The sequence below is a fragment of the Maylandia zebra genome, linkage group LG22 (genome assembly GCF_041146795.1).
Source record: "Maylandia zebra isolate NMK-2024a linkage group LG22, Mzebra_GT3a, whole genome shotgun sequence".
NCBI lineage: Eukaryota > Metazoa > Chordata > Actinopteri > Cichliformes > Cichlidae > Maylandia > Maylandia zebra.
This window is the reverse complement of record NC_135187.1, coordinates 14717083-14735769: the sequence shown is the minus strand read 5'-3', so window position 1 is coordinate 14735769 and position 18687 is coordinate 14717083. Positions and strand designations below refer to the sequence as shown.

The 18687-nt window shown below is 40.6% G+C and overlaps 2 protein-coding genes across 2 annotated transcripts; one reads left to right on the top strand and one right to left on the bottom strand.

Annotated features, from left to right (window-relative positions):
* Positions 1 to 269: 269 nt before the first annotated feature.
* Positions 270 to 5550, bottom strand: prcc (proline rich mitotic checkpoint control factor). The gene is made up of 7 exons (XM_004549120.6): positions 4684 to 5550; positions 4547 to 4594; positions 3185 to 3670; positions 2831 to 2923; positions 2505 to 2651; positions 2292 to 2357; positions 270 to 1807 (listed from the first exon to the last, which is right to left on the bottom strand). Exons 1-7 carry the CDS (start codon positions 4987 to 4989, stop codon positions 1721 to 1723), a joined length of 1233 nt encoding a protein of 410 aa, XP_004549177.1. The 5' UTR covers positions 4990 to 5550; the 3' UTR covers positions 270 to 1720.
* A 3480-nt stretch (positions 5551 to 9030) lies between these two features.
* LOC101484675 (heparin binding growth factor) lies at positions 9031 to 16873 on the top strand. Its single transcript, XM_004549119.5, has 6 exons — positions 9031 to 9503; positions 11275 to 11351; positions 11500 to 11638; positions 12785 to 12943; positions 13013 to 13192; positions 14387 to 16873. Exons 1-6 carry the CDS (start codon positions 9417 to 9419, stop codon positions 14405 to 14407), a joined length of 663 nt encoding a protein of 220 aa, XP_004549176.1. The 5' UTR covers positions 9031 to 9416; the 3' UTR covers positions 14408 to 16873.
* Positions 16874 to 18687: the final 1814 nt, after the last annotated feature.

The window sequence follows — 18687 nt, the reverse complement described above, 5'->3', positions numbered from 1 at the left end:
GTGTGGAGGTGTAGCGTCTCCACTATAGAGTCCTCCCGAATGACCAGGCTCCTTAAAGCTGAGAGTCCACACACTTTAAAGCACAATGTTTATAGCAGTTTTTAAAATCAGTTTTCAGGATGAGAATAAATAACACAAAACTGGTAAAGAGCCATCAGGATCAGCAGCTACACAGGAAACCTTTGAGTGGGAAAGTTTGTTTTACTGTATGCAGCATGAGTATTATTGTGATAGTAGCAATAATGAAAACTGCCCATAGACATACAAAGTGTAAGCAGTCAGGAAAATCAAAAGTTTATTGATCAATTTTAACTCGACAATGCACAAAAGTAAATGGTAAACCAAAAACCAACAAATTATTCCGAGGAATGCTGTTTAATGTCATGTTAGTGGAGTGCCAATACAGTTGTGTGGTTTGCAAGTCGTTGCATGAGATTTGCTGAAATCAAAGCTCTGCAATTTATTTTCCCGTCTCGGCGTAAGGATATACGAGCAGCCTGTCGGCTTCTTTCTTCTGCTCGTGTTTAGAATTTAGCTGTAGTATTTGAGGCAGATCAGATTGTGTAATTGTTTCTGATAAGTTGTTTTCTGATAAGAGTTCACATTTAAAGTTTGACAACGCAAGATGTATGAAATGTATTGCATTTAGAGGAAATCTGGCTCAGGTTTGAACACTTCTGCTGTCGGGACAAAGAACAGAGGACTCGTGGAGGCTTGACTATTGCTTTGGTAAAGACAAAATGTAGTTACATAGAGTCTGGAGATATAAAAAGCATATTTTTACTGCTTTCCATCTGAGAAAGTTGAACAAATCACTAAATTTCCCCCCCAAAATTTGATGTTTAAAAAGAAGAAGAAAAAAATACATATAAAATGTTTAAAAAATGAATGTAATCTCCATTTTTAAGGTGGGTGTTTTGCTTTTAGCACCGCCCGCCAGATGCTGCTACCATGTTAAAAATCATATTGATTTAGAGTCTTCAATGTTTCCTCAGAGCAAGAAGACAATGACGTTCATGTTTGGTTCTCTGGTCTTTTTCAGTTTTCCAGTGGGAGAAAATGAAACGCACATTAAAAAATAAGAAAAATAAAACTTTTACAAACAAAAGTAGGTATCAGTTATATAATAGCAAACTTCTTATTACTAATGAGCAACTGCAGCAAGTACATGTTTATCAGAAAACAGTCGATCCTGTGTGCAGATATGTAACACGTCACAGCTTTCCAGTGACTCCAGCTTGTTTAAAATGAATAACATCCAGATTTCATTAATAACTTGCATCATTCCCAGAGAACCAAACCTTTGTTTCTGTAGATCACAAAGAAGTACAACATGAACAGGAAGCATAAACATTCAAAGGAAAAACATTTAGAATAATGGCCACTTCAGAGTCACTTTACATCTGTTCTGCCAATGACTGAGCAAAAGTACCTTAAAAATACTGTTACATAAGTATAGTGCCTCTATTTAATATAAATGACAGTGAATGGGGAGTGTAGCGGTTGTGGCTGGATCTTAGATATAAGAATAACACCTGGTCAAACAACAGAACTACTGAATATTAACAGGTCAACACAAATACAGGATGGAGGGCAGGAAGGAAAATCTGTATCCAGACTGTATGCTTACTGTTTCTAAACATGTTTCCTCTTTGTGGAAGTATATTTGGAAAGCTCTACTCTAATTTCTGTATGTCACCACAGTCCACAGTCATGATGTTTAGAAGCCATATTTGGCCTGGGTCTGTCGGCGGGTTAACCTGTTTTCTGCCCAGTTGTTTTTCAGCTCCAGCTCACGTTCCTTTGCCTGTGAAACGACAGGGAAAGTAAGAAATGTTGTTTATTTGAACAGATTTCCAATAAGAAGACAAGAGATGCAGCTACGGTGAGCTAAACCATGTGGGATCAGTAAAGTATGCAAACCTCTCTTCCCTCTCTTGTCAGACTACAAGAGAGGGAACACCTGTGCATAACAAAGCTAACACTAGCATTCTGGCAGAGATAAGGGCAACTATTTAGCTTTTCCTAATCCTTTGTGCAGGCTTCTTTCTTGCAGCTTATTGTGCTAATCACTGGCACACTGCAGCTGACAACTAGACTTTAGGATAGCTCTGTACAAACAGGCCACCAAGCAGAAGTATTACGTGTCTACACATGCCGCACAGAGTGCAGATTTCCACTCACTTTCAAAACAAGCAGAAAAATCATCTGTGACGTTGGACTGCAGCTACAAAGTCTTGAATTAAATTTACATCATACAAATGCACAATGCGTGTTTTAGCAGCACCCACCTGGTGGATGAGATAAGTTATCTGATGCTTGCGTCGCTGCTGTCCTGTAGGTTGTTCTCCTCTTTTCTGTGGAAAGGTAAAGAAAAGCGGGTGTTACAAAAAATTAAAGAAAATATTCCATCTTAAAATTATGCTGTGCATCAACATTTTAGTGAGAGGAACATAGAACAATCTGTTGCAAAAACAAAAGAGGAAGCGAGCCGATCGGGTCACCTTGCTAAAAGACTGCCGATGCTGCTTCTCTTCGGTCATGCTCTTGGTCATCCACTGCTGGTTGCCGCTCAGCTGGTCGTCGCCTTTGATCTCCAGAAACTTCACCTCCTCTTTGCCCCTGTTTCTTTTCCCCTGCAGCCGCATGAACTGCAGGACAATGAAAATACCGGTTAACCAAAACCTTTTCTTAATTAACAGCCTCTAGTTGAGGACAAAACAATGATAACACCATAGAGCACAGGTACAAAAATCAGTCTGTGTAAATAATAGAATTTGCTCTGATAACAAATAAGAAAAATGAGGCACACAAGTAGCATAGTTCTTACCGCTTCATCATCAAACATGGCTGAGTTGCCGGGCTCTTCAGCCTCTGCTATTCCCGGGTTGGGATCTTGGTAATATGGCTCATTGTAGTATCCCTGTTCAAGCAAAAAGACATAGGATAACAATATAATTCATTCATTTTAGCTACATTGTGACTCTTGTAATTGAGAGTCTGACACAGCATTCATACTTTAAAAGATATCTTTATCTTAACTGGAAAACACTGAAATGCAGGCATGTCTGAACTAACATGATTTATGACTTATTAGGAAAAGCTGGCATCATCTAATTGAACATAATGACTCAAGTTAACAGCATGAATCTGATACATATGTACAGTATAAAGTCATTATTACCGGAGGAAAAGCCTCTGGGCCCGCTATGGGTTGTTCATATTCATTATATTGACCTCCCCATGCGCCACTTGTCTCATGTTTTCCCCCAAAGTCGAGAGGGGCATCCGACTGCCCCGGTTCATCAGGAGCTGCAAAAGGAAGGGGCTCTGCAAGGGCTCCTGGCTCAGGGTCCAAGCTGGGGACGACCGCAGGTAGAGGTTGAGAGCTCTCGCCTAGAGAAAAGTAGTTCTGTGGGGTTATGTCCTCTTCATTATCCTGGTCATCTGAAGCTATCTGTCTAGCCAGCTGGAGGGCAGCTGACTTTGCTGCAGCTTTGATGGCGGAGGGAGACGCACTAGAACCAAGACCATGTGCAGGGGTTCCAGGTTTGGGTGCTTTCGGTTCTTGCCGTTTAGTTAGCGAATGAGGGATCAGAGGTCTGTCCGTCTCCTTCACTGTCAGGTTTTTGGGTTGTGGCAGAATGGAGGACAAGCCTGTACCTGCACCCTGACAGAGAAAGGAGATATGGGTTGAAAGAGAGAGGAAATGGCAGCTACATCATAGGAGAATGTTGTTACACTATGAAATCTGAGGAAAATAAGATATTCTTTGTCACTGGTTCCTACTTTGTTTTTATTTAATTTAAACCTCAATCAAAGAAAGAAACAATGAGAAGAGTGAAGTGGCAGACCTACATCTAAGCTAGAAACCATATAACGTGTATTTACATGCGAACCACTGTGCAAGCCAGGTTAATCTGCAGTATTTTATAACAAATAAGCATTTAGAGTTTGTGTACACAAGCCTATAACATGTTTACGAGCTCATTACACTGAGGTAACATTTTATTCAAGAAACAGCATAGGGACCTTTCCCCAACACCAACATTGGTGCCTCACTGGTATATATGCATGTTGAACTATATCAATGCCTGTTTTGTATTTTTACTATTTACTACCATTTTATCTAATTCAGAAATACGTTTATTCCACATTCCCAAGGTTGATTGTGTTCATCTGGATGAGCGTTTTCAATGGGAGAAACATTTCGTCACTCATCCAAGTGACTTCTTCAGTCTCAGCTGACTGCAGGTTTACTCAACCTTACAAACAGTACATCTGCACAATAACAAACCAGCCGACTGAATGAACAATGGACTGTGAGGTCAATTCCTTGATCGTTAATATGCAAATTGTCATGACCATTGACCAAAAAACCACTGATCAATGGCCATGAGTACTGCAGTCAGCTGAAACTGAAGGAGTCACTTGGATGAGTGACGAAAGGTTTCTCCCATTGAAAACGCTCATCCAGATGAACACAATCAACCTTTTGGGAATGTGGAATAAACTTCACATAACTGCATGTGTCTGATTTCCTTACCTGATTTTGTAGTTTCTTCGTTGCTGGTTCGTCATCATCTGAGTCTGACTATGAACAACAGGGTTACAGATGATGAATTAAAACCTTATTTTATGCAAGAGGTATGAGCAAACAGCTTGAAGTAGCTCAGTACTCACATCCTGCCTCTGGATCTGCGGCACGGTGATCTTGACGGGCTCTGTCCGTTTCCTTGGCTTGGGTAGGCTGGAGAATAAGCTTCCTTTAGATGGCTGAGGATCTGGATCATCGGCTGATGAGCTATCCTCTACTGCAGTGCTCAATGCTGTCTTCTTGGCTGGCCCTTCGGTCCCTCCTGCCGATACCGTTTTTTTAGGAGCAGGCAGGTGTGAGAAGAGCCCTCCTGCGCTGGGTTTGCTCTCCGGCACGGCAGAGGTTTCCTCTGAGTCACTCTCATCACTGCTGCCATAGGCGACTAAAGACATGTTTGCTAATGTTATTAAAGATGAGCAATCTGCAGAAACTCGTGGACATGGATAACCTCTTCTCCTTGATGATCGCAAGAAGCCGTACTCACACTGGCTTATCCGACGAACTGACTTCTGTTAAAAGGTAAGGGAATCTCTGATCGCTAAAGCTGCGATGATAACGACATGAAGCCGAGCGAAGCTGTAGTAGAATATAGCGCAGGGAGTTAAAAGGGGTCGCCGCAATGAAACGACTGACTCAAAGCTCTGTCCAAGTTCGCAATGCTAGCCAGTGTTAGCTAGGCCACCGCAACAAACGATATCAGCTAGCTGACCGCTGTGTTCCAGAAAAAAAAGCAGCTCTCCTTAAAAGTGCTATTATAAATAAAGCAGCAGCTATGTTGTTTCACACCACAATGCGCAACTTTGCTGTGTTGTTTCGCCAACAAAATAAGCTCGTTTAGTCCCTTGGCTCCATCAAAACATTCGCCTCTATCGTTCGTGATCGAAAATGCGACAACTGCGCAGCTTTTTGCGCAACACTCTTCTTCTTCTCCTCCTACTCCTCTTTCTTCTTCTTCTTCATGTTTAACGGCGGTTGGCAACCAACGTAAAGGAGCATTACCGCCTCCTACTGTTCCGGAGTATGGGTCAGACAGTGAGCTTACAATCTGTATCCAAAAAACAACACAAAACCAAAAAAAAAAGACCCTACAGTCTTTCATAAACACCTATATCCTTCAGAAACCCCACCAGTTCTCTCACCTGTGCCCTACTACCCTCCAACACACTCTTCAGATTAAATTCCCCAATTCCCCGCTCCTTCAATCTATTCTGCAGAACTTTCCTCTCCACATCATAACCCTTGCACCGCAGTATTACATGCTCTTCCACTTCTCCGCTTCATTAATCACATTTTAAACAACTTCAGATCACTGTCGCCCCATATGGCTCGAATAGGGAAACAATATGATTTCGAAGCACATCTATACTTTTGATTATCAGGACTGTACCGACAACTGGCGTCAACCTTTAAAATATATATATATTTTTTGCTTTAGATTTGTAGTAAACTGTTCTGCTTCAGTAATTTAAATGTATACATAATTAGAGCAGCAAAATTATACAGACATCATAAAAAGTGAAGACTTGAGCATTTATACATGTTGTCCTCTTTTACTCTTGCCCTTCTGAAGAAAATGCCAAAACAGTCTTTAAACAATAATGCTGAAAAAAAGAAAGAAAAGAAAATCAGTGACCTCAGACAAGATTCATGGGTGTAGAGAAGGATGATAGACAGGGGGCTAGTGTGACAGAGGAAGACAGAGAGAGATAGAGGCGACCCTCAAAAGGGAGCAACCAAAACAAGACAAAGAAGAACAAGCCACAGTAATGTGTCTGTGAAGGTTCTCAGTCATCCAGGTCATCGTAGTCAAAGGAGCTTGCACAGAAAAGCGTCTGGACTTCTTTAAGTTACTTGAAGACGTTTCACCTCTCATCCGAGAAGCTTCTTCAGTTCTAAGGTCAAATGGTGGAGAGTCCCTAGTGGGAGAATCACCCCACAGAGGGACAAAAGGACCCCCTGATGATCCTCTAATCACCTGAGCCAAGGTGTGAAACTGGGTGTGGGTCCCAATCAGCCAGAGTTTCGGGTGAGTTCATTGTGAAACCTGGCCCCACCTTATCATGCGAAGGTGATAAGGTGGATCTCCCACTAGGTTTATATCTGGGACTCTCCACCATTTGACCTTAGAACTGAAGAAGCTTCTCGGATGAGAGGTGAAACGTCTTCAAGTAACTTAAAGAAGTCCAGACGCTTTTCTTTGCAAGCTCCTTTGACAAGCCACAGTAATGTTATCGTTTAGGGACGACCGTGGCTCAGGGGGTTGGGAAGCGTATCTGTAACTGGAAGGTCGCCGGTTCGATCCCCGGGCTCTCTGTCCTGGTTGTTGTGTCCTTGGGCAAGACACTTCACCTACCGCCTACTGGTGAGGGGCCGATGGCGCAATATGGCATCCTCGCTTCTGTCAGTCTGCCCCAGGGCAGCTGTGGCTACAACTGTAGCTTGCCTCCACCAGTGTGTGAATGTGAGAGTGACTGAATAGTGGCATTGTAAAACACTTTGGGTGCCTTGAAAAGTGCTATATAAATCCATTGTTATTTAATTCAATTTTATTCATGAACTGACACTTCATGACAATAGCATGAACTACAGGAAAAACTAGGCAAAAGCTCATGAAATGCAGTATATTCATATTAACACACCTGAAGTAAAAATAGGTGAGTGGAGGAGAAATGCTCAATGTGCAGCCTCTCCAGCTCCAGGGTTATCCTGTTTTTTTCTTCTCATCATTGTCATTGTCTACCCACGCACATCACAAAATTGCAGCAAACTGTGTACATAATAATATTCACATCATCAAATGGGCGATTAATTGAATGTCATGTGGTGTGGTCTAAGCCTATCAAAGAACCGGATGAGAAATATCATGTTAGCTAGAAGTCAGAAACAGGATTTAAACCTTTAAGCTTCAATTAAAATGTGACAGTGGAGCTGTCTGCTTGTTGAAGTAACTGAAAGAGTTTTTCTCCTCCTTTATATAATTGATTTGTGGCCATTAATGGAAGATTTTGTAGGTTTCCATGAGTGGATTGTGAAATGAGAATCGATGATTAATCTTTGATGAGTGTGTCAACCTTTACCAGACAGCCTGCTGGGCTCATACTTTTGCACTACAGGAACTTTAGTCATATTAAATTTGAACACTGTGGTATGTTCACAGGACTTTAATCTCTCTTTACATTTTTTGGTTAATCCAAGATGTGCTGTAGTATGAACCACAGTTGTGCTGAATAAGACCTTCACAGGATCACCAGTGTGACCACCAAGGCCAGCATTACACAAGTGTGAGATAAACATCTGCCATCAACGATGATAAGATTGCACAGGCTCTTGGTCTTACCCAGTGGAAGGATTTGAGAGAAACTGTATTAAGTAATTATTTTAACTAGTTTAGAATTTAGAGCCTGTTGGAGTGCCTGTGTTATCTAATTTAGCAAAAGTTTGTAAAATTTCCTGGTTACTTTAAGCCTTTGTTAAAGCCCACTTGTTAAAAATCACAGTCCTAGTGGGTGTGTTGTTTTTCGAAAGCCAAAACCTCCTTGGTGGACAATTGAAAATGTCAATACATAGGAAACCCCCTGAATCTGGTTGAGTAAGAAAAATAATTAAGTTACCCATCATTACTTACTACTAATTATCTTGGACATTTGTACTTGTTTTTAACCAGATATTTAACTCTTAGTTAAGTTCCTCAGGTTGTAAAGCATGGCCTTTTTAAAGACCTTTTGGTGAAGTCTGAATTGTAGTCTCAGTTTTCCACCCAGTATAGGTGCTGCTATAGCCCATCTGCTTTAAGGTTGCTGTTCATTCAGAGATGCTCTTCTGCATACCTCAGCTGTAACAAGTAGTTATTTGAGATTCTATTGCAATCTTATCAGCTGAAAGCATTTCTATCCAGAGAAGCGCCATTCACTGGATATTTGTTCTCCTTCAGACCATTGTCTGTAAACCATAGAGATGTTTGTATAGGAAAATTACGGGATATCGGCTTTTTCTGAAATATTCAGACAAGCCCTTCTTCTTTTGGCTGCTCCCTTTGGGTTCTCACAGCTGATCACCTGTCTCCTTCTCACCCTGTTTCTTATATCCTCCTCTATCCTGCCTACCCTCTGTATGTCCACCTTCACTACATCAGTGAAGCTCCTCTGAGGTGTCCCTCTTTTCCTCCTGCCTGGCAGCTCCAAATTCCAAATGTTTAGTCCAGTATATCTAGCAGCCCTCATCTTCACATGTGCAAACCATCTCACGCTTGCTTCTCTAACTTTGTCTCCAAAATGCTCAACATGAGCTGTCCCTCTGATGTGCTGAGCTCCTCCAGCTCAGCTTCTTGTCTTTTAGTCAGCTGTTGCTGTTATGTGATTGGCTGATTAAATATCTGCGCTAACGAGCAGCTGTACCTAATAAAGTGGTCGGCGTTGCTTTTAGGTGCGTTAATTACTGTGGTGCTTCGGTCAGCAGGGGCGCTGTGCCGCTTCAGGTACAGGGGGCGCGTCTGCAAAGGGAAGCGGGTTTCAATTTCAAACCCAAATAGTCCGAGGGACGAGCCAGCGGCTTGTGGGAAAGCGCTAATACGAGATAGTTACACTACCGCGTTTAGTCATAGCAACTGTGACACTATTCAGACCACATCTGTATATTTGCCCCACGTCGTGGCAAAAGTGCGTTACCCGCCGTGTCTCCGCTCCAGTTTTCCGCGGGTTGATTTTATTCTGGATAACAAACCGTCGCCTGCCTGGCTTGCTTGCTGCAGGTGTTTTTGACCACTACGGATAGTTTACCATATTAGTTACACACGCACATATTTACATCTTACATTTTCAACATGCCGAGGTCCAACAGGCAAAAGGAATACAAACCCGGAGATCTTGTGTTTGCTAAGATGAAGGGCTATCCACACTGGCCTGCAAGGGTAAGTAAGCGCTCGTCGTTGAATATCTCATTTCCAGCGTAGGGGTTTGGTTTTCATCTCGTTGCGCCTTAGCCGCTCGGCTCCAATCACTTGTTTACCTGCGAGGCCTGTAACAGCCGCTAGCTCCACGAGTTAGCCTAGCGCGGCGGTGCCGACCATCCACATACATACAGCTAGCCTACTGTAAACCACTGCGAATTTCTTTCTGGAGATTCATCGCAGAGTAGACACCTCTTTAACCTCCCGGGCTAACAAAATATTAATGTTTTTGCCAGTTGCTCTTTGCCGCCTTTAGTGTGCTAGTCTTTTTCGTCCCTAGGGGCCTTGTAAGGCTAACTTTGAGCTGTAACGGTTAAAACCAGCACTGTGGTAACACAGCATTGATTACTAGTTAACGGTCATGTCGTACGCAGCGTTAACGTGTGCTTCGCTGCAACGGTGGGCTGCTACTAAGCCACTTTGTGAGTTAGCAGCTCGCTAAATATAAGTTCAAACTGCCCCCCTTTTCTTTTTAACTGTTGCTTTACAGACTAATGGCTACTTGTGAAGCCAAATGCTGTGGTACTTTGTAAACACGCCTGCCCAAACGTTTCGAGAGATAGCAACTCGTAAAGTCGAAATTAGTTCCATTACGTTAAAAAAAATGCTCCATGGTAATAAAAATAGTCACGTAAGACTATAACGTAATGTCTAACTGGCACTGCGGTCGGCATTTTCCTTGTCATTCAAAAGAAAAAAGTGAGAAAATGAAGGGAAAAGCTGCTCTTGGAGCATTTTTAAGTCATGCTTTATACCAAATAAATAAAAAAGATGATTACTGCAACCAATACGTTAGTTCTGTGCATGCTGTATTACAGCTGAAGCAGGAAAATGTAAAAGCGAAGCAGCATGTAATCCCATCAGCCACATCTGTCTTGTGCAGTTGAAAAGGAAAACTTAGATTGCAGTTTTCAGTCAGTGTTTCTGCCCTTTGGTGTTGCAGCCATTCATAAAAGTCAACTAACTATGTCTACCTGCTTTAAAAAAAAAATCACTGTTCATTCATTTAAAGAATAAATATATAAAAAGAAATGCTCTATAATCTGCACTACACCACCTAGTATCTGTTTTGATCTCTGCATCTTCCCTCCTTTTTCTCGGTCTTATCACCCCTGTCTCATGTCAACAGCCCTGCCCCACCTATCCTGACACAGTAGTCCTATCTGGGGATGCCAAAAGGCCTGTGTGGCAGAGGCAGAGCCACGCCACGATTGTCTATCATAAGAGTGATTACCTGTGCCGCTGCGTAGTGCTGTGCTAATTTAAAAGCATGTAAAAAAAAAAATTGGCATGTCCGAGCCAAACACTGTGCTGAAAGATGGTAAACAGTAAAACTTTCACCAGGGAGTTTGTGGGTGCATCAAGGTGTGTAATATATTTCAAAAACTGCTTGTTATTTAGTACTGTACAAGAATTTGCAGGTCTTTGAACCTAATTTAGCTTTACTGTTTAAACTGTTTCTTCATAATGAATTATTTGGAGTATTTATCCAGGATCTAACCTAAAGGCATCATTTGCACAAGTTTTCCACTCTTATATACGGTGCATTATTTTATGATGAAATACATTTGTGTAGTAGTATTACTATTGTTTGTATTTGTGGTTTTATAGAGAAATGACCTAACTCTTTTGCCTATTGTTTAACTTTAGAATAATTTTAGTATTTATTAAAGTATTGAGTTGGTTTTTTTACCAGCTTTCCTTTTAAAACAACTGTGTTGCTAATTCACAGATTGACGAGTTACCCGAAGGAGCTGTAAAGTCGCCTTCAAACAAGTACCAAGTGTTCTTTTTTGGAACACATGAGACGTGAGTATTTTTCCATTAATGTTGTCACTTTTTAATTTTTTCACGTGGATGCAAAATGGGAAGAAACTTGGATCATTTGTCAAAACTTTTTTTAAAAAAGGGGTGTGTACATATTTTATTTTAAAAAAGTAATAACTGACTGTTGTAGGGCCTTCCTGGGGGCCAAGGATTTGTCCCCATATGATGAATGCAAGGAGAAGTTTGGAAAAGCAAACAAGAGGAAAGGATTTGCTGAGGGACTCTGGGAGATTGAGAACAACCCCACAGTCACGCATGAAGGCTACGAGGTAAGTAGATATGAAGGCCACTGAGGTTAGATTTACACTGTGTTGATTGATGTATCCTATTTTAGCTTGAACACCTGCTGATTCATACCAGTGATTATCACACTTCAGCTCATCTAATTGTTGCCAATTTGGTGATTATCGACTTTATAGCCCACAAATCCAGTGACTTTGTGAACAAGGGTTTGCCAGTTGTGACCTGTAAGTGCGCCTTTGGCGGGAGAGCCAAAGGCGCACCTCTGTCTGCTCTGCCCAATGAGTGGCAAAGACGAGCAAGCAGCAGCACAAGTTGTGGTTTGTGGTTTGTACTGTGTGAGAGAATATTGAAAGGGGGAAATAGCATAAGCGGGATGTTTTTCTAAACTGGCTTGAAACATAAAGAGCTGGTTTGATTCTACACCACCGCCTTTTCAGCGGCCACATTTGCTGCTTTGTTTTGGTTTGCTGAATTTATTTTCAACATGTAAACAGTTTCCAGAAGTAATTTGGGAAGAAGGACTGCTACAGAGATGGGTGAGAGCAAAGATTATTATAAGTAACTAAAGCCAAACTAAAAGTGGGTGTGAAAAAATATCATAAATGAAAAGTGAAACAATGTTATGTGCATAATTACTGAAATAGCTTTGTACAGAGAAAATATCTTTTAATTTTAATCTGAAATATGTCCTCTCAGCAAGCACAAACAGGCTCTGGTGCAACTGTTCATTGAGACTGGAATGTCTCAGGGATTTTTAATATTATGTATTACTGTGGTGGTTTAAACCTATTAAATTTTACAATCTGACAAATACCCAAATATACCCATGCTATAGTAAACTAAAACTAGCACTGAAAGTAATAAAAAGAACTGCTAAAATTAAACAATAAAACTAAACAGCAACTAAATCTCATTGAAAATGAACTGAAACCACATTGAGTTGAAAGCACAACTGAAAATACAAAACTGTAATGACTCTGATCAGAGCACACTCTGCTGGACAAACTATGTAATGTAACCATTTATCAGTTACTCTCAAAGCTCACTCAGCTGTTTATCTGGAAGTTTAACCTCTACTACGTCACTAGTGATACTGTCACACTTCGCCATTGATGGGTAGATCTAGACTTAGTTTCCCCATGTTTCACTAATGTGCAACTCTTTGCCTGTAGTCATCGAAGAAGGACAACACATCAGAAGGAGCAGGAGATACGGGCAGTTCAGAAAAAGCAGATGCAGAAGGCAGTAGTGACGAGGACGAAGGAGCCCTGGTCATTGACGAGAAAAATGAGAGGGGAGGAACCAAACGAAAAGCAGAGGAGTCCACAGAGGTGAGGTTAAACCTGACTCACAGTCCAAGTTCACTGTAAAGCCGTCTGATGCTTATCAAACTTTTATAGACCTCTCCGAAGCGGCCAAAGGATTCAGAAGCGGAAGGTGATTCTAAAGTAGACGGCAACCAGTCTAACGTGGAGCCCAAGCTCAACGATGTGGCTGGACCCAAGGCGACTGCTCCTAGTGAGTCGAAACCAGAGGCCCAGGAAAATGCTCCAGCAGGGGGCCAGCAAACAGCAGAGAAGGTAAAACCCTCTTATTCGTTTTGGTTACCTGGGAAACATCCCTTAAAATGAACTCGTGGTGAGTTTTCTTTTTCATAAGAGAGGAAAAATACATGCATATTCACATCAAAAAGTGGGGCAGGTGCTCGGCCAAGAAAATGTGTCAGCAGTTCAATTTTACCTGAACATACCTGGCCTTCATCAGACCATCTGAATCAAAATAAATTAACAACGAAAAAACAAAGTAGAATACTAATAATTCAACAAGTTTGTCTGTTTTGGCAGGTGTTTAATGGACAAAGATGGAAACTTTTCTGAAGCCACCAAAACACCAGCAAAACTAGAAGCCATTCCACATGAAAACGTAGCTGTTTCCATGTGTTGTGGCCTTTTGTCCACATGTAAACGCTGTTATATAGCAGTAAAAGCCAGTTTCTGCATTTACACGTGGACAAGGAAGAAGTCAACATGTGCCTTCTTCCTCATTTTACGTACTTTTGAAAGTATTGGAACACTGTTCAGGTGTTTTCAGTCCAACTGCCATAAGTGCATAAAGTCAATGTCCTAGTCATGCAGTCTGCTTTTGCAAACATTTGTTAAAGAATGGCTCATTCTAAAGATATCACTGAATTAGTGTGGTACTGTAATAGGATGTCACTATTTCAACAAGTCAATTTGTGAAATTTCCTCCTCTCTGGATATTCTGCAATCAACTGTAAGTTGTATAAGTGCAAAGTGAAAGTGTTTAAGAATCACAGCAGCTAAGTCATGTGAAGATGGAGAGCAGATTGCTGAATGTGGAGTGCATAAAACGCTCTGCTGATTCACTAACTTCAGAGATTAAACCTCCTCTGGCGTTAACATCAGCACAAAACCCTTGCACTGGGAGCTTTGTTGCCCAGAAGCTGCTGTAGGTTTACTGTTTTGGTGGAACAGCACTTTTGTCCATATAGTGTATTGTTGTTTTGGGGGGTTTTGTTTGTTTTTTAAACATGTGGACAAGTTCTGAAACTTCTGAAAATTAGTTAAGGAAACTGTCTACACACAAAAAAATTATTAATGTAAAAAGCCAGTGCTTACCATCATGTATTTTAAATAAACTTGATGTATCAGTAATATAAAAAGTACATTCCCCACGTCTTTTTGAATTTCAGGCGGTGGATGAAAATAAAATGAAATAAATTCTTTAATTGCTTTTCCCTCTTGTTCCCACAGCCTGCGACAGACAGCGCTTAACATCGACTCAGAAGAAAACCACGAACCTTTGACGCTTTTCTCTGGAATTTAAGCATCAACACAATTACCTGCAGGATGCCAGATTTCAGCCGTTTAATTAATAAGAGAATTTTAAAACAAACAAATAAATAAAAAAAACAAAACAACCTAAATGTTTGTATTGAGAGACAAACAAATACTCATTTGCCATTTTTTGGGATATCATATATCCCAGAAAGAAAAAGTTTGCTAATCTGATTTCAAAACAATTGAATTGAGCACTTTAGGGCTCATTTATAAATGGGATTTTGGTGTGTATATATTTTTTATTTCTAAGTGCAATTACAACGACTGAATGCTAGGTGTCAAAACATTTTTCAGCTTAGAGGGGATAAACACTGAATATATGGTAAATTTAAGAAACAAACAAACATTAAAATCACAAGGAAAAAAACATTTATTTGACAAATGCTCCCATTTGATGGTTTTAAAAAGTAGATATTGTACAGGCGATAGAACAAATTTTCATCAATGCTCTTAGCTTAAGTTCATAATTTTACTGCTTCCATTTGTATCACCTAGCTTTTCAGCCTCATTTAAATCATTTATTCATTCATTCGAAATATGATTGAATATTCAGAGGTTTTCTGTTTGTTTGTTTGTTTGTGTTTTTTTTTTTTTCCTGCCCCCATTAATCGTCGTCTGTTTTGCCCTACAACATTTGTTGTTTCGGTGTGTATGCTTGATTGCGAGTGACCAAAGTACGTGATTCATTTCACAGGAACCCATATGTGGAATTAATTATGTAAACCCCTTTTGAGAAAAGCAAATTTAGGATTTAAGCCCCTCTGCTACTCAGTTTAGGCCTCAGTCATGCAGGCCTAGAAACCAGTTGGCAACTATCTGGCAACCACTTAAATGTGTATTCCCAATCACTTGGTGAGAAGTTGCTGGCAGTTGCAAGGTGAAACTGATTGCAAAGAAATATACGGAGCTGCACTGAAAACCTGCTTTGCGTGCTCTCAAGTTGCTGTACTTGTGTAGAAGATGCCGACTTGTCTGCAGACATTTGTCACCTAGTTGCGTAGCTGTAGTAAAACACAACTCAGAAACGAGACTGTTCCCCAAAGATGTTGGGTGCAAACTTGTATTCTGAAGTCGGAACGTTCTTTATTTCCTGTTTGTGTCAAATTTCAAAAAGTTTCACTTCCGCAGAACCATTAGTTGGCAAGTGTTTGCAGACAACTCGGTGTCTCCCTCCCAAACTACAGTAGACTGTGGTAATCTGCTAGTAACCAAATTAATCACAAGGAGGGATTAATTGTAATTCTAACAGATCTAGAATTAGTGACTAAGCCCATGAACATAAGAGTCAAGAAAGAAAGCTGTTCAATGGGACCAGAAGTCTATTTATAATTACAGTTCAGATAGAATGCAGATTTAGGGCACTTCCACGTTAGCTTCATCCATGTCTTTTACTGATATCAGCTAGCAACAACCGCTTGCCAAATGGTCAGAGAGTGCACGTTTCTTCTTGGTGACCGGAGGTTGCTTGGTAGTTACCGACTTGTCCGTAGGCCTGTGTGACTGAGGCCTTACGTAAGGAGACATTCCTGAGTGATGTTCTGTCTGGGCAGAATCTTTAAACTTTAGCATCAGGTTTCCCAAACATCGATTTATTCTAGTGGCAGACTTGGAAAAAATTTTAGAAAAAAATGCTGGTGTAGGCTTAATCCTTATCTGGGGAAATTGAGCCTTAAAGGTAATGTGGAGCAGTGGTAATGACTGCAAGGGAAAGGTTGTTGGCATCACCCCTCCATGTGGAAATTATCTGGAAAAGTCTTCTAAAACTCAGTTTCATGTTGTGATTTCATGTTTAGCTTACAGTAGTTCCACTGTTGCTTGAAGCTGTTGAAAAAAAAAACTTGTGTTCAGAAATGTATTCTCGACACCTTTGAAACGAGTCGCTGATCTGGACTGCACCAAGTGAGATTCATTGAAAGAAACAAGAAACTGAATATGGGTAAATACAGAGAGTGAACCTTTTGTAAATCTTCAGTTTATGACTTTCTTTTCTTGGTTTCCCACCCTCTTAACTGGAATACTAATCTGTTTTACTTCAGTGGTCTTATTATTTTGACTGTGAAACAAAGTTGTGACGTGTTTTATTCCAACATCTGTTTAGACGACATGTTCAGAATATGGTGTTATTTTCCACTGTAACAGTATCCCAAGGGGTTCGGGCCCTTTCACCCACGCCATTTGGATGTCATCGTCATCGCTTCAGTGTTCTTTCATGTAATTAGCAGCGTTAGCTGATAGTTTATCACACTATGAACTTTTAAGGGAAAGCTCAGCTCTGAATGTTGTGTCGAAGATGGCCACCTTCCTATCGTCACACCGCTGATTTAAAAACCTTAAAATGGTCAAAGGCCGGATCTGGAGGTTATTCAAAAGTTTAATTTGGAATTAAAGTGTAAAACTTTGTTTTGTTGTTGTTGTTTTTTTGGGGGGGGGGTTAGCCTTCTGTTACCTTTGGAAGCTGCCATTCATCTTAATCTGCTGCTTTGTTTACTATTGTAGTTGCCAGACCATTTAATAAACATGTTGATTACAAAAAAACACTTGTTTCTGCCTTACTTAAACTAATCTAGGGTATCAGCTTTCTGGAAAGAACCCAAAACAGTCACATTAGTTGTTGTGTTTGGTTTTAACGATCAGGATTGTCTATTTTTATTGAGTCAGTACAGTGCCTGCTGAAAACCAAGTATTATGTGGGATCTGTTGCTCTAAATCGAGCTCAGAGCATGGGAAAGGCTACCATAACTTTACAGAACAACTAAAATTAATTACTTGTTTCACATCTAATTATTGTCTCTGATTTGAAAAAAAAAATGCAGGAAATTAACAATGGAACGTGTTTTGTGTCTCTATGCAGCTGCCACAAATAATTTGCTGCTGACGCAGAGCCTCTCTGTGCGGTTCGGCCCCAAAGGCTGTGGTAGCTGAACTAGTTTTGTTGTTACGTAACATGTCCTGACAGCTCTCAGTTTGCTGTGGGGTTAGGTTAAGCACAAGTTGTTTTAACTACTGTATTAGGGCGTAGATCCAACCGTGGGCTGAAACTGATTTTGGAATGCGGTGTGGTGTCTGTTCATCCGGCTCTCAAGATTAATGACTGTGTCTGTGCTTACACAGATTAGCTTTATTGTCTGTCTTTGTAACCCAGAAAGGTAAAAATCCGTCTTTCGCTTGCAGCAAACATGGATGTTTACCAAAATCCAAGGTCAAGGACAAACAGTCACATGTATGATTGCAGGTTTTCATAAATGACAGCCTCCTCTCATGCTTAAATATCACTCGTGCTTGTCACAGTGACATAGCAGCGAGGCTTGTAATCACGGCCTGCATCTGCCTCAGTGGGTGGCCTTGAAATTAAATATTTCCACACTGAGCCATTCAGGTTTTACACATAACCTTTTGGAATCAGCAAAAATGTAGTAGCAAATCCATACACCCACCAACCACTTCATTAGGTACACCTTGCTAGCACCAGGTTGGACCAACTTTTGCCTTCAGAGCTGCTTTAATTCTTCGTGGTATTAATTCAATGAGGTGCTGGAAGCATTCCTCAGCTGCTCATCCATGATGTGAATCTCCCCTTCTACCAGTGTTCAGGAAAGTGGTCTGAGATTATTTGAATGTTGTGAGATGGTGCATTAAGCTGCTGTGGTTGTAATAAGTGGTTATTTGAGTTACTGTTTCCCATCAGCTCAAAGCAGTATAGCTGTTCTTTTCTTTGCTGCTCACTGGATATTTTCTTGTTTCTTGTTTACAGATGGTTGTGTGTGAAAATCTCAACAGATCAGCAGCTTCTGAAATACTCAGACCAACAGTTGTGCTATGTTCAAAGTCAGTAAAATCACCTTATTTCTTCATTCTGCTGCTCAGTTTGAATTTCAACCGGTCATCTTGACCATGTCTACATGTCTAAATGAGTTGCTGCATATCAAGCCAGGTCCAGACGATCTGTATTCAATGAACACTTGAACAGGTGCACTATTGAAGAAGCTGGAATTGTTGAAAATGGCATTCATTCAAAAACATTTTAAGTTTGTCTTAGACACATTTGCCTTACTTAATTTTAAAACGTTTCCTCTTGGTGTTATATTTTATTTAAAAATGTAATAAAATATTGCGTTCTTTATTGAGTCACTCTTAGTATTGTATGGCTTGAATATACTGAGCAGCAGCTGCAGCAGTGTGAAGGTCATCTTGCCCAAAGCAGCCTGCTCTGCCTG